The sequence below is a fragment of the Gadus chalcogrammus genome, chromosome 16, assembly GCF_026213295.1.
Source record: "Gadus chalcogrammus isolate NIFS_2021 chromosome 16, NIFS_Gcha_1.0, whole genome shotgun sequence".
NCBI classification, from domain to species: Eukaryota; Metazoa; Chordata; class Actinopteri; order Gadiformes; family Gadidae; genus Gadus; species Gadus chalcogrammus.
This window is the reverse complement of record NC_079427.1, coordinates 34,441,702-34,455,403: the sequence shown is the minus strand read 5'-3', so window position 1 is coordinate 34,455,403 and position 13,702 is coordinate 34,441,702. Positions and strand designations below refer to the sequence as shown.

The 13,702-nt window shown below is 44.0% G+C and overlaps 1 protein-coding gene across 1 annotated transcript in view; it reads left to right on the top strand.

The window, feature by feature from the left end:
• Nucleotides 1-13,702, top strand: part of raph1a (Ras association (RalGDS/AF-6) and pleckstrin homology domains 1a) — a 217,693-nt gene that overhangs the window by 135,642 nt on the left and 68,349 nt on the right. The window contains exons 9-10 of the mRNA XM_056611093.1: nucleotides 5,361-5,438; nucleotides 6,642-6,716. Coding sequence (XP_056467068.1) covers nucleotides 5,361-5,438; nucleotides 6,642-6,716 — 153 coding nt within the window. The remainder of the gene's footprint in view (nucleotides 1-5,360; nucleotides 5,439-6,641; nucleotides 6,717-13,702) is intronic.

Sequence of the window (13,702 nt, the reverse complement as noted above, 5' to 3'; positions counted from 1 at the left end):
AACCGTAAATGGTGCCGACACGCCAATTGCATGACTAGATCCAGGTCCCTGAGTTCTAGGCAGACGACAAAATCCAGACACGCCGGCCACTAGGTGGCGCTATACCAAGGAAAGACGCGTTTGGGGCTATAACTCCCACACCGAACCTCCCAGAGTCCAACAACTTGTACACACAGATAGACTGGAGTCTGCTGCATCCTTTGGCATAGGCCACGCCCATTTGCGTCCATGAATATTTTTCGCTAAATCGCGAAGACCGCAAAACTGTTTTTTCCCTACTCCTCCCACATTTCTTGACCAATCGACCCCAAACTTTGCACACGACATTTTCAGACGCACACGCAAATAAATCATCAACAGTTTTTTGATCCGACCTTCGACGACGAAACGGAAGAGTTTTGAATATTGGTTTATTAGCTAAATTAGACGTGGAATATCAAAAATCCAAAGAAATCCAAAATTAGACATCGGATCGAGTCCAAATTTTACACACATGTTGGTGCTAACCTTAATGACGTTCGAAAAAAAATTCGGAAAATTTCGCAATTAGGGGGAGCAATAAACGAGGAAATTGTATATCTTCTACAAAATTTCGCCGCGAAAACGCTACACTGACTTCTCGCTACTCCTACCACAGTCAAATCCTTTGTATCCACAGGTTCAGGGTAGCGTTTTGAACACATGCTTCGCGTTGTGCCGGCGAAATGCACATTTCTTGTCGCGTTGTGCCGGCGAAATGCACACTTCTTGGACCCCTGCATAACTGCTTGCAGTTCTAGTTATTCTTACCCCCCTAAAAGTGGGCCCACACCCCAAACCGTAAAAGGTGCCGACACGCGAATTGCATGACTAGATCCAGATCTCTTCGGACTACGCAGACGACAAAATCCAGACACGCCGGCCACTAGGTGGCGCTATACCAAGGAAAGACGCGTATGGGGCTATAACTCCCACACCGAACCTCCCACATTCAAAACCTTGTACACACAGATTCACTGGAGTCTGCTGCATCTTTTGGCATAGGCCACGCCCATTTGCGTCGATAATTTTTTTTCGCAAAATCGCGAAAACCGCAAAACTGTTTTATCCCTACTCCTCCCACATTTCTTGACCAATTGACACTAAACTTTGCACACGGCATCTTCAGACGCACACGCAAAGAAATCATACAGTTTTTTGATCCGACCTTCGACGACGGTAGAGTTTTGAATATTTGTTTATTAGCTCAATTAGACGTGGAAAATTAAAAATCCAAAAAAATCCAAAATTAGACATCGGATCGAGTCCAAATTCTACACACATGTTGGTGCTAACCTTAATGACGTTCGATAAAAATTTCGGAAAATTTCGCCATTAGGGGGCGCAATAAACGAGGAAATTGTATATCTTCTACAGAATTTCACCGCGAAAACGCTACACTGACTTCTCGCTACTCCTACCACAGTCAAATCCTTTGTATCCACAGGTTCAGGGTAGCGTTTTGAACACATGCTTCGCGTTGTGCCGGCGAAATGCACATTTCTTGTCGCGTTGTGCCGGCGAAATGCACACTTCTTGGACCCCTGCATAACTGCTTGCAGTTCTAGTTATTATTTTTCCCCCCTAGAAGTGGGTCCACAGCCCAAACCGTAAATGGTGCCGACACGCCAATTGCATGACTAGATCCAGGTCCCTGAGTTCTACGCAGACGACAAAATCCAGACACGCCGGCCACTAGGTGGCGCTATACCAAGAGAAAACGCGTTTGGGGCTATAACTCCCACACCGAACATTCCACAGTCAAAAACTTGTACCCACATATTCACTGGAGTCTGCTGCATCTTTTTGCATAGGCCACGCCCATTTGCGTCTATAATTTTTTTTTCGCAAAATTGCAAAAAACGCAAAAATGTTTTTTCGCTACTCCTCCCACATTTCTCGACTAATCAACACCAAACTTTGCACACAGCATCTTCAGACGCACACGCAAAGAAACTTTCGGACAGATTTTTTTATCCGACTTTCGACGACGAAACGGTAGCGTTTTGAATATTGTTTTTTTAGCTAAATTAGACGTGGAATATCAAAAATCCAAAGAAATCCAAAATTAGACATCAGATCGAGTCCAAAGTTTACACACATGTTGGTGCTAACCTTAATGTCGTTCGATAAAAAAATCGGAAAATTTCGCCATTAGGGGGCGCAATAAACGAGGAAATTGTATATCTTCTACAAAATTTCGCCGCGAAAACGCTTCACTGACTTCTCGCTACTCCTACCACAGTCAAATCCTTTGTATCCACAGGTTCAGGGTAGCGTTTTGAACACATGCTTCGCTTTGTGCCGGCGAAACGCACATTTCTTGTCGCGTTGTGCCGGCGAAATGCACACTTCTTGGACCCCTGCATAACTGCTTGCAGTTCTAGTTATCTTTCTATCTGTCTATCTATCTATAAACAATTGTGTCTAGTTTTAATGTGATGTGTTTCTTGTATGTCCAGTCAGACCGTCTCCCTTGTTCTGTGTGGTCTTGTAGGCTATACTGTGTGAGCCGAATCACCTAATTGAATTCCCGACGATTTTTGTGGTTTGGTATTAATAAATACTTGACAAGGCTATCTCTCAATTTAGTCAACAATTATACGGCGAAGGCGAAGTGAATAGTGGGGAATAGCCCTGAGACCGAAGGTTCATTTGTTGTTATTGGCGGACATTTAGCAATGAAAACAATATCGAGTTTGAGATGTGAATCATGGGATATTGCCCAATATCCCGAGATAGCGAACCAATCAAATTGCGCCATCTTAGGAGATTCACGTGTAGCATATACTAACTATCGATAATATATATGTATTTATCTATGTATCTGTTGTGGCAACCCTGATCGTCGGCGGCTGAGTTTGTCAAAGGAGACGCTCAAACAAGAGTTGAGTTCATCCTCTTATGGGGTTAAAACGCCGTCTTCTCTCGGGCCCGCTAGGTGAGGGGGACCTGCCAGTATCCCTTCGTTAGATCCAGGGTGGTAATGAACCGGGCCGGTGTTACGACCCCCCTTCGCGTGAACGCGCATTCGCTTATTGTCAACGCCACATACTTTCATTTAGTTCGAGGCGCTCTTCCTTCCGACAATATTAGTCTAAATTAGTGTTTATATTCTATCACAACATCACAAGTTGAGCAACTTATCACAGAAAGCGATGGCATGTTTTAGATTGTAAGTTTGAAGACGAACACATCGCAATGGAACCTCCGACGGCGACGACCCATGTACGCTACAACATTCACGATAATGAACTACGAGAGCACTTAAATACGTAATAGTTAAAAGTAATACATTAATGCATTATGTTATTTACTCATATTAATTTTGACAAACTCTTGGTAGCCTACCCTGGAAAGCACATTTAACTGTGACTGATCCAAAACTAAGGAAATCCTTTACTAGGTACAGACTCAGTGAGCACAGCCTCGCCTTCGAGAGAGTGAAGGATATTGGATATACATTCTTGGTTCTTGGTTTGGTTGTGAGCTGGAGGGCTCAGGCCAAGATGTCTCGCATCTCCACCGCCAGTGTTGTAGCAACGTTACAGAAACGTGCTACCGGCCCACTCCAACATTGAGTTCCTGTTCTGTCCAGTGTACCCAGGTGTTGGTGGAGTGTCAGGGAAAGTGTGAAGGAACGCATCAAGTGCTGACTTGAAAGTAGCCAGAGATGTGTGCACTTTGATGCTAGGAGGGACCACGTTATACAGTGCTGAGGCTCTCGAGGCGAATGAGTGGAACCTCAAGGTGTTAAAGGTCCCATGACATGAAAATCTCAATTTATGAGGTTTTCTAACATAAATATGAGTTCCCCGAGCCTGCCTATGGTCCCCCAGTGGCTAAAACTTGCGTTTGGTGTAAAACGAGCACTAGCTGTTCTGCTCGCCTTTGAAAAAACGGAGGCTCAAGCGCGCTGATTTGGAAATCTGTGCTCATGACGTCATGAGGAATCTCAGCTCCTCCCCTTACTCTGCCTGGCCCGCCCAGAGACGTTGGCCCGCCAATGAGACTCGACCGTGCGAGCGCCACATGTGTGTGTGTGAATACACACACTGTAACGCAAGTGTTTCTTGTCGGTTCTTTGACGTGTCTTGTATTTCCACAACGAGACTGTCGTGGGGGTTATCTGAGCCATGGTTGAGAAGGAATTGGGGGAAAGGAACTTTGGTTTGACTCGCTGAAGTACATGAACTGCGACATGCCGCCGGTTGCCGCGAGGCACCATCGCCCGGCAGCGGGCAGCCGGGCGATGGTCTATATTTAGATATAGAGCTCCAGGACTGTATCGCAAGTGTTGTACACTTCCTTGTTATTTGGATAACCGTTCTGTCGGACTCTCGTCTCTGGTATTTCTACAACGAGACTCGTATTGGGGGTTATCTCAGCCAAGGTTGAGAATGAATTGGGGGGGAAAGAACTTTGGCTTTGACTCCCTCAAGAACATGAACCACGACATGGAGGAGAAAGTGATTGTTGGCGGCGAATGTCTCCAGCTTGAGACCCGCTGAGGGACCACCGCCGGAGGCGGAGGTGCCTAAGCGCTGCCCGGGAACAATCCCTTTCTCCTCCTTGTCGTGGTTCAGTCTACTTCACATTGATGAGGACGTTGAAGAACCAGGAACGTCGGAGAACCCAACGCGGTCGTTTGAGATTCATAATATCGGCTCACACATCTTTTGGCGGTTATAATATATATTATATGATATAGATATCTATGTAGGCTATATGATAATATTTTGATATAGAGCTCCAGGACTCCCGTGTGTTCTAGAATATTTACAGAACATGGCTAAAGGCTGTGTGCGCCTCGCCATTGCGATACATCCACTGTAAACAGAGCGAATGAAACTAAGCAATGAAATGTTTTCTGCATTTATTTTGTTTTCTAATTTTCTGTTACTTTGCATAAAAAAAATTTGTAATCAATTCTGAATTTCTTCAGTGACACAGATATCGTGATGTATCGTGGGTGAAATTTCTTACAATATATCGTTAATCGCAGAATCGCTGTATCGTGATATTATCGTTATCGTGGGTAAAATATCGTGATAGTATCGTATCGTGGGGTACCTAGTGATACCCAGCCCTATTGTATATGTGCTCTTTCGCCCAATAGCCCAGCAAAAAGTTATCCCATTTCTGTCATTTATTGCGTGTCATTCATACACAGATATTTTTGTTGAATCCTGTATTCCCAGTCCAGCCAATAATATTAGGACTAGCAGAATGCCTTCCGATAATTACTGTGTGCTGGACTGCGTGTGTTTGTGTGTGTGGGTGGGTGTGTGTGTGTGTATGCTTGTGTGCGTGCGTGCGTGGATGCGTGCGTCCGTGTGTAGGAGGAGCAGGCAGCTAAGACTAAAGCTGATAACATCAGAGTTGCTTTGGAGAAGATTAAGGAAGCCCAAGTTAAAAAGGTGAGTCTGGCACACGCTCACACACACACACACACACTGTTACACGCACACACACACACACACACACACACACACACACACACACACACACACACACAAGTCCATTCTGTGCCTTGGGAGTCCTTGTAGTTGTCAAGTCTACCCACCTGTTGCGAGAAGGACGATGTTAAGCAGGAATAGCAGTAAATGGTTGAATGTGATCATTTGGAATCAAAGACGAAGTCAGAATGTTAGATATAATGGACACATGAACCACAGCCCAATGTGGGCTTTGTTTGACATCGTTAAGAGAAGGTCAGTTACTGGTACTACAGTACTGCTTTCCAGGACAGAGATGTGTGTGAGAGTGTGTGTGTGTGTGTGGAAGTGCATGAGACCCCCCACACATACACACAGAACCCAACAGAATGACCAACTAATCTCAATTGATGGTGTACTCCCAGTCAGTGGATTAGTGAGGAATATAGGTTGAGAATGGATGAGTAAAGGTCAAGCTAATTAAGGTCAAAGGTCAAAAATTAATTGTAATGTCTGTGGTTCATACATTGAGGCATCGATTAACAAGTCATAACAACAGAAAATAACCTTGACAAAATGGGAACAGTTCATCTTACTATGACAGAGTATGAAGATAGATTTGTGTCTTTATATCGAGTGCAAATCCGTTGCAATCAAGCATTCTAAAATGAAGATCAAAATATCATGCAAAAAAATATTTATAGGTCAAACGAAAAGGATTTCTTTAAAACTTTGAGAGCAAAAGGATTTGAACACAGAAACATTAGGCTGATTTGGTCAAGCATCACGCAGGTTGCATGAATATGCAAATTTAAAATGTAAATTGGTCTGTTGGTACCTTAAAAGCTTATTTTGCTTTCAAAATAAATATTTTTGTTTGAAATGCAAAAGGTTTTACACTCAACGTAAAAGACGTGTATCCGTCCCACCATGACAGGTGTGCTCAAGTTAGCTCCCATGGCCTGATATATAATCAACCACCCCCTCACATTAAGATCTCCTTTTCTTATAGTCATCAGACATCAGGGTATCAGCCCTGCGTACACCTCCTTCCACTTTTATCAAACCAATAATGATTCTCTGTGTATCTCTCTCTCTCTCTCCACCCCCTCTCTCTCCCTCTCTCTCTCCACCCTCTCTCTCTCTCTCCACCCTCTCTCTCTCTCTCTCTCTCTCTCTCTCTAGCTGGTGATCCGTGTTCATCTATCGGATGAGAGCTCTAAAACCATGATGGTGGACGAGAGACAGACGGTCAGACAGGTGAGTCCCTCGCTCCACTCCCAGCTTAAAGGGGAATAATACCAACTAGAACTGCAAGCAGTTATGCAGGGGTCCAAGCGATGTGCATTTCGCCGGCACAACGCGAAGCATGTGTTCAAAACGCTACCCTGAACCTGTGGATACAAAGGATTTGACTGTGGTAGGAGTAGCGAGAAGTCAGTGTAGCGTTTTCGGGGCGAAATTTTGTAGAAGATATACAATTTCCTCGTTTATTGCGCCCCCTAATGGCGAAATCTTCCGAAATTTCTATCGAACGACATTAAGGTTAGCACCAACATGTGTGTAGAATTAGGACTCGATCCGATGTCTACTTTTGGATTTCTTTGTATTTTTGATTTTCCACGTCTAATTTAGCTAATAAACAAATATTCAAAACTCTACCGTTTCGTCGTCGAAGGTCGGATCAAAAAACTGTTGATGATTCCTTTGCGTGTGCGTCTGAAGATGTCGTGTGCAAAGTTTGGTGTTGATTGGTCAAGAAATGTGGGAGGAGTAGGGAAAAAACTGTTTTGCGGTTTTCGCGATTTAGCGAAAAATATTCATAGACGCAAATGGGCGTGGCCTAGGCCAAAAGATGCAGCAGACTCCAGTGCATCTGTGTGTACAAGTTTTTGGACTCTGGGAGGTTCGGTGTGGGAGTTATAGCCGCAAACGCGTATTCCTTGGTATAGCGCCACCTAGTGTTCGGCGTATCTGGATTTTGTCGTCTGCGTAGTCCGAAGAGATCTGGATATAGTCATGCAATTGGCGTGTCGGCACCATTTACGGTTTGGGCTGTGGTACCACTTTCAAGGGGGTAAGTATAATAAAAAGAAAAATCCTTACAAAAACAATAGGGATCCAACCTGTTGGCTTGGACCCCTAACTAGAACTGCAAGCAGTTATGCAGGGGTCCAAGAAGTGTGCATTTCGCCGGCACAACGCGACAAGAAATGTGCATTTCGCCGGCACAACGCGAAGCAAGTATTCAAAACGCTACCGTGAACAACCTGTGGATATAAAGGTTTTGACTGTGAGAGGTTCAGTGTGGGAGTTTCGGCCCCAAACGCATTTTCCGCTACCGTTTAGTCGTCGACGGTTGGATCAAAATAGTTTTTACTGATTTGCAACGCAAAACATATATTCAAAACGCTACCGTTTCGTCAACGATGGTCGGATCAAAATAGTTTTGCTGATTTCTTGTAGTGTGCGTCTGAAGATGTCGTGTGCAAAGTTTGGTGTCAATTGGGCAAGAAATGTGGGAGGAGTAGCGAAAAGGCAGTTTAGCTGTTTTTGCGATTTTGCATAAAGAAAATACTGACGCAAATGGGCCTGGCCTATGCCAAAAGATGCAGCTGACTCCAGTGAATCTGTGCGTATAACGTTTTTGACTGTGGGAGCTTTGGTGTGGGAGTTGTAGCCTAAAACGCGTTTTCAGAACATTCCATTGGCCAAATAGGAGATATATTATTTCGTCGTTTTTTGGCGCCGCCCTGTTGGCGAAATTTTCCAAAGACAATTTTCCTTTGCCAAATAACTCCCGCCTACATTATAAATTCTTGGCCATATTTTTTATATAGACTCGGGTTTGCCCCTTGATGGTTCCCTTATAGTTTGAAGAACATTCCTTTGGCCAATTAGAAGATATACAATTTCCTCGTTTATTGCGCCCCCTAATGGCAAAATATTCCGAATTCTTTATTGAACGCCATTAAGGGTAGCACCGACATGAGTCTAAAATTTGGACTTGATCCGACGTCTACTTTTGGTATTCTTTGAATTTTTGCGTTTCGACGTAAAACGTAGCCAATAAACAAACATTCAAAACGCTACCGTTTCGTCGTCGAAGGTCGGATAAAAAAGCTGTTGATGATTCCTTTGCGTGTGCGTCTGAAGATGTCGGGTGCAAAGTTTGGTGTTGATTGGTCAAGAAATGTGGGAGGAGTAGGGAAAAAACTGTTTTGCGGTTTTCGCGAATTAGCGAAAAATATTCATAGACGCAAATGGGCGTGGCCTAGCCCAAAAGATGCAGCAGACTCCAGTGCATCTGTGTGTACAAGTTTTTGGACTCTGGGAGGTTCGGTGTGGGAGTTATAGCCCCAAACGCGTATTCCTTGGTATAGCGCCACCTAGTGGCCGGCGTGTCTGGATTTTGTCGTCTGCTTAGAACTCAGGGCCCTGGATCTAGTCATGCAATTGGCGTGTCGGCACCTTTTACGGTTTGGGCTGTGGACCCACTTCTAGGGGGGAATAATAATAACTAGAACTGCAAGCAGTTATGCAGGGGTCCAAGAAGTGTGCATTTCGCCGGCACAACGCGACAAGAAATGTGCGTTTCGCCGGCACAACGCGAAGCATGTGTTCAAAACGCTACCCTGAACCTGTGGATACAAAGGATTTGACTGTGGTAGGAGAAGCGAGAAGTCAATGTAGCGTTTTTGCGGCGAAATTTTGTAGAAGATATACAATTTCCTCGTTTATTGCGCCCCCTAATGGCGGAATTTTCCGAAATTTTTATCCAACGTCATTAAGGTTAGCACCAACATGTGTGTAGAATTTGGACTCGATCCGATGTCTAATTTTGGATTTTTTTGTATTTTTGATTTTCCACGTCTAATTTAGCTAATATACCAATATTCAAAATGCTATCGTTTCGTCGTCGAAGGTCGGATCAAAAAACTGTATATGATTCCTTTGCGTGTGCGTCTGAAGATGTCGTGTGCAAAGTTTTGTGTCGATTGGTCAAGAAATGTGGGAGGAGTAGCGAAAAAACAGTTTTGCGGTTTTCGCGATTTTGCGAAAAATATTCATTGACGCAAATGGGCGTGGCCTAGGCCAAAAGATGCAGCAGACTCCAGTGCATCTGTGTGTACAAGTTTTTGGACTGTGGGAGGTTCGGTGTTGGAGTTATAGCCCCAAACGCGTATTCCTTGGTATAGCGCCACCTAGGGACCGGCGTGTCTGGATTTTGTTATCTGAGTAGCGGTGCCGATTCTGGATCTAGTCATGTAATTGGCGCGTGTGCACCATTTACGGTTTGGGCTGCAGTTCCACTTTCACCGCGGGAAGAATAAGAAGAATCGCTACAAAAACCATAGGGATCCAACCTGTTGGCTTGGACCCCTAACAAGAAATGTGCATTTCGCCGGCACAACGCGAAGCATGTGTTCAAAACGCTACCCTGTACCTGTGGATACAAAGGATTTGACTGTGGTACGAGTAGCGAGAAGTCAGTGTAGCGTTTTCGCGGCGAAATTTTGTAGAAGATATACAATTTCCTTGTTTATTGCGCCCCCTAATGGCGAAATTTTCCGATATTTTTGTCGAACGTCATTAAGGTTAGCACCAACATGTCTGTAAAATTTGGGCTCGATCCGATGTATAATTCTGGATTTCTTCGGATTTTTGACTTTTCACGTCTAATTTAGCTAATAAACAAATATTCAAAACGCTACCGTTTCGTCGTCGAAGGTCGGATCAAAAAGTGTCTAGGATTTCTTTGCGTGTGCGTCTGAAGATGTCGTGTGCAAAGTTTGGTGTTGATCGGGCGAGAAATGTGGGAGGAGTAGCGAAAAAACAGTTTTGCGGTTTTCGCGATTTAGCGAAAAATATTCATAGACGCAAATGGGCGTGGCCTAGGCCCAAAGATGCAGCAGACTCCAGTGCATCTGTGTGTACAAGTTTTTGGACTCTGGGAGGTTCGGTGTGGAAGTTATAGCCCCAAACGCGTATTCCTTGGTATAGCGCCACCTAGGGACCGGCGTGTCTGGATTTTGTTATCTGAGTAGCGGTGCCGATTCTGGATCTAGTCATGCAATTGGCGCGTGTGCACCATTTACGGTTTGGGCTGTGGTACCACTTCTAAGGCGTACGAAATAATAATAATCCTTACAAAAACAATAGGGATCCAACCTGTTGGCTTGGACCCCTAATAATAAAAAAAATCCTTACAAAAACAATAGGGATCCAACCTGTTGGCTTGGACCCCTAAATATAGCTGCGAGCAGCAATGTGGGTGTCAAGCATAATCGGACTCGGTAGGCTAATTCTGCCGGATGGACGCAATTGGCCTGGGGGCTACATGACGACCGCCTCGGAAATCGGCAATACCGACAGCCGGTGGGATGAGTAAATGGGAAAAAGGACCCCACCTAGAGGTAAGGGCGCAATGCAGTCTGCCTGACAGAACAAATGTCACAAATACATAGGGGTATTCGGAACAATATCCCTAAAAGAGACACCATGTAAACAAGCATCCCTTCTGGAGGTGGTTCGTGAAGCATCTGATCCAGTGGGAATTGCAGTTTATATTTTAAGTGGGCGGAATGGTAAATATAGTCATTGTTGCATTATACATTAAGTACCGCTTATCGCCACACGAGTGCAGTGTCTACCCATTAATGAGCGCCGTCAAGTTTGATTGCCTGTCACGGCCAAACGGTTTTGAATTTGAGAAAGCTGTTTAACACATTAGTTCAGCTTGGTCTGAAGATCATATATGCAGAGTTTCATGAAGATTGGACATAATTTGTGGCCTGTGGGAATTTACAACTGATTTTGACAACTTTCAACATGGCGGCCAAGTTCTGATGTTGCAATGAGAAATAATTTATAAGCTATATGAGTAGGTCTGACAGTATCATCAGACATTGAAAATAAGTTTGAAATGTACTCATGTGAAGAGAGAGGAGTTAAAACACGTCTTCATTAATTATTGCGCCCCTTAGCGGTCAATGGTCACCAAATTCTTTGAGTGTCCCCATGATTATGTTATGGGTCAATGTATCAAGTTTGGTTATGATATGTCAAAGGGCTGCAGAGATATTGGCGTGTTTCCGGTTTTCCGGCTTCGCGCTAGAATATCATTGGCTGTCGCGGATATTTCTGCAAGACGTAATATATGAGCTATATGGGGAGGTCTGATAGTATCACCAGACATTGAAAATAAGTTTTAAATGTACTCATGTGAAGAGAGAGGAGTCAAAACACATCGACATTAATAACAGCGCCACCTAGAGGTCAAGGGTCATCAAATTCATTCAGTGTCACCGTGATGCGGTCATGGGTCTCTCTACCAAGGTTGGTTATGATAGGTCAAAGGGCTTCTGAGATATGGGCTTACTTCCGGTTTGGCAACTTGGCGGTTAAATTTGATTGGCTTTAGCGGACAAATGGTTTTGAATTTGACAAATCTATTCGATGTTTTTTATCAAGCATGGCCAGAAGATCATGTGTGTCAAGATTCGAGATGATTGGACAAGATTTGTGATAGAAGTAGCATTTTGAAGGTTTTTGACATAAACCAAGATGGCGGAAATATACGTCATGGCACAATGACGTCATAGGGTGTGTTGAACTGGGCTTGGTTCAAGGAATCCAATTATACCTGGTTTGTGAATATTGGTCGAATAGGTCGAAAGTTATGAACATGAATGCATGCCCAACTTTGACCTGTTAGTGACGCTAGACCTGTTGGGCTAGCAACCTGAGATTGGCTTAATGGGCTAATGGGGCTGTCCTGAACAAGTGTGCCAAATTTCACAACTTTTCGCCAAGCGGTTCTATGGGCTGCCATTGACTCCAATGGCAGCATAATAATAAATATAGCTGCGAGCAGCAATGTGGGTGTCAAGCATAATCGGACTCGGTAGGCTAATTCTGCCGGATGGACGCAATTGGCCTGGGGGCTACATGACGACCGCCTCGGAAATCGGCAATACCGACAGCCGGTGGGATGAGTAAATGGGAAAAAGGACCCCACCTAGAGGTAAGGGCGCAATGCAGTCTGCCTGACAGAACAAATGTCACAAATACATAGGGGTATTCGGAACAATATCCCTAAAAGAGACACCATGTAAACAAGCATCCCTTCTGGAGGTGGTTCGTGAAGCATCTGATCCAGTGGGAATTGCAGTTTATATTTTAAGTGGGCGGAATGGTAAATATAGTCATTGTTGCATTATACATTAAGTACCGCTTATCGCCACACGAGTGCAGTGTCTACCCATTAATGAGCGCCGTCAAGTTTGATTGCCTGTCACGGCCAAACGGTTTTGAATTTGAGAAAGCTGTTTAACACATTAGTTCAGCTTGGTCTGAAGATCATATATGCAGAGTTTCATGAAGATTGGACATAATTTGTGGCCTGTGGGAATTTACAACTGATTTTGACAAATTTCAACATGGCGGCCAAGTTCTGATGTTGCAATGAGAAATAATTTATAAGCTATATGAGTAGGTCTGACAGTATCATCAGACATTGAAAATAAGTTTGAAATGTACTCATGTGAAGAGAGAGGAGTTAAAACACGTCTTCATTAATTATAGCGCCCCCTAGCGGTCAATGGTCACCAAATTATTTGAGTGTCCCCATGATTATGTTATGGGTCAATGTATCAAGTTTGGTTATGATATGTCAAAGGGCTGCAGAGATATTGGCGTGTTTCCGGTTTTCCGGCTTCGCGCTCGAATATCATTGGCTGTCGCGGATATTTCTGCAAGACGTAATATATGAGCTATATGGGGAGGTCTGATAGTATCACCAGACATTGAAAATAAGTTTTAAATGTACTCATGTGAAGAGAGAGGAGTCAAAACACATCGACATTAATAACAGCGCCACCTAGAGGTCAAGGGTCACCAAATTCATTCAGTGTCACCGTGATGCGGTCATGGGTCTCTCTACCAAGGTTGGTTATGATAGGTCAAAGGGCTTCTGAGATATGGGCTTACTTCCGGTTTGGCAATTTGGCGGTTAAATTTGATTGGCTTTAGCGGACAAACGGTTTTGAATTTGACAAATCTATTCGATGTTTTTTATCAAGCATGGCCAGAAGATCATGTGTGTCAAGATTCGAGATGATTGGACAAGATTTGTGATAGAAGTAGCATTTTGAAGGTTTTTGACATAAACTAAGATGGCGGAAATATACGTCATGGCACAATGACGTCATAGGGTGTGTTGAACTGGGCTTGGTTCAAGGAAT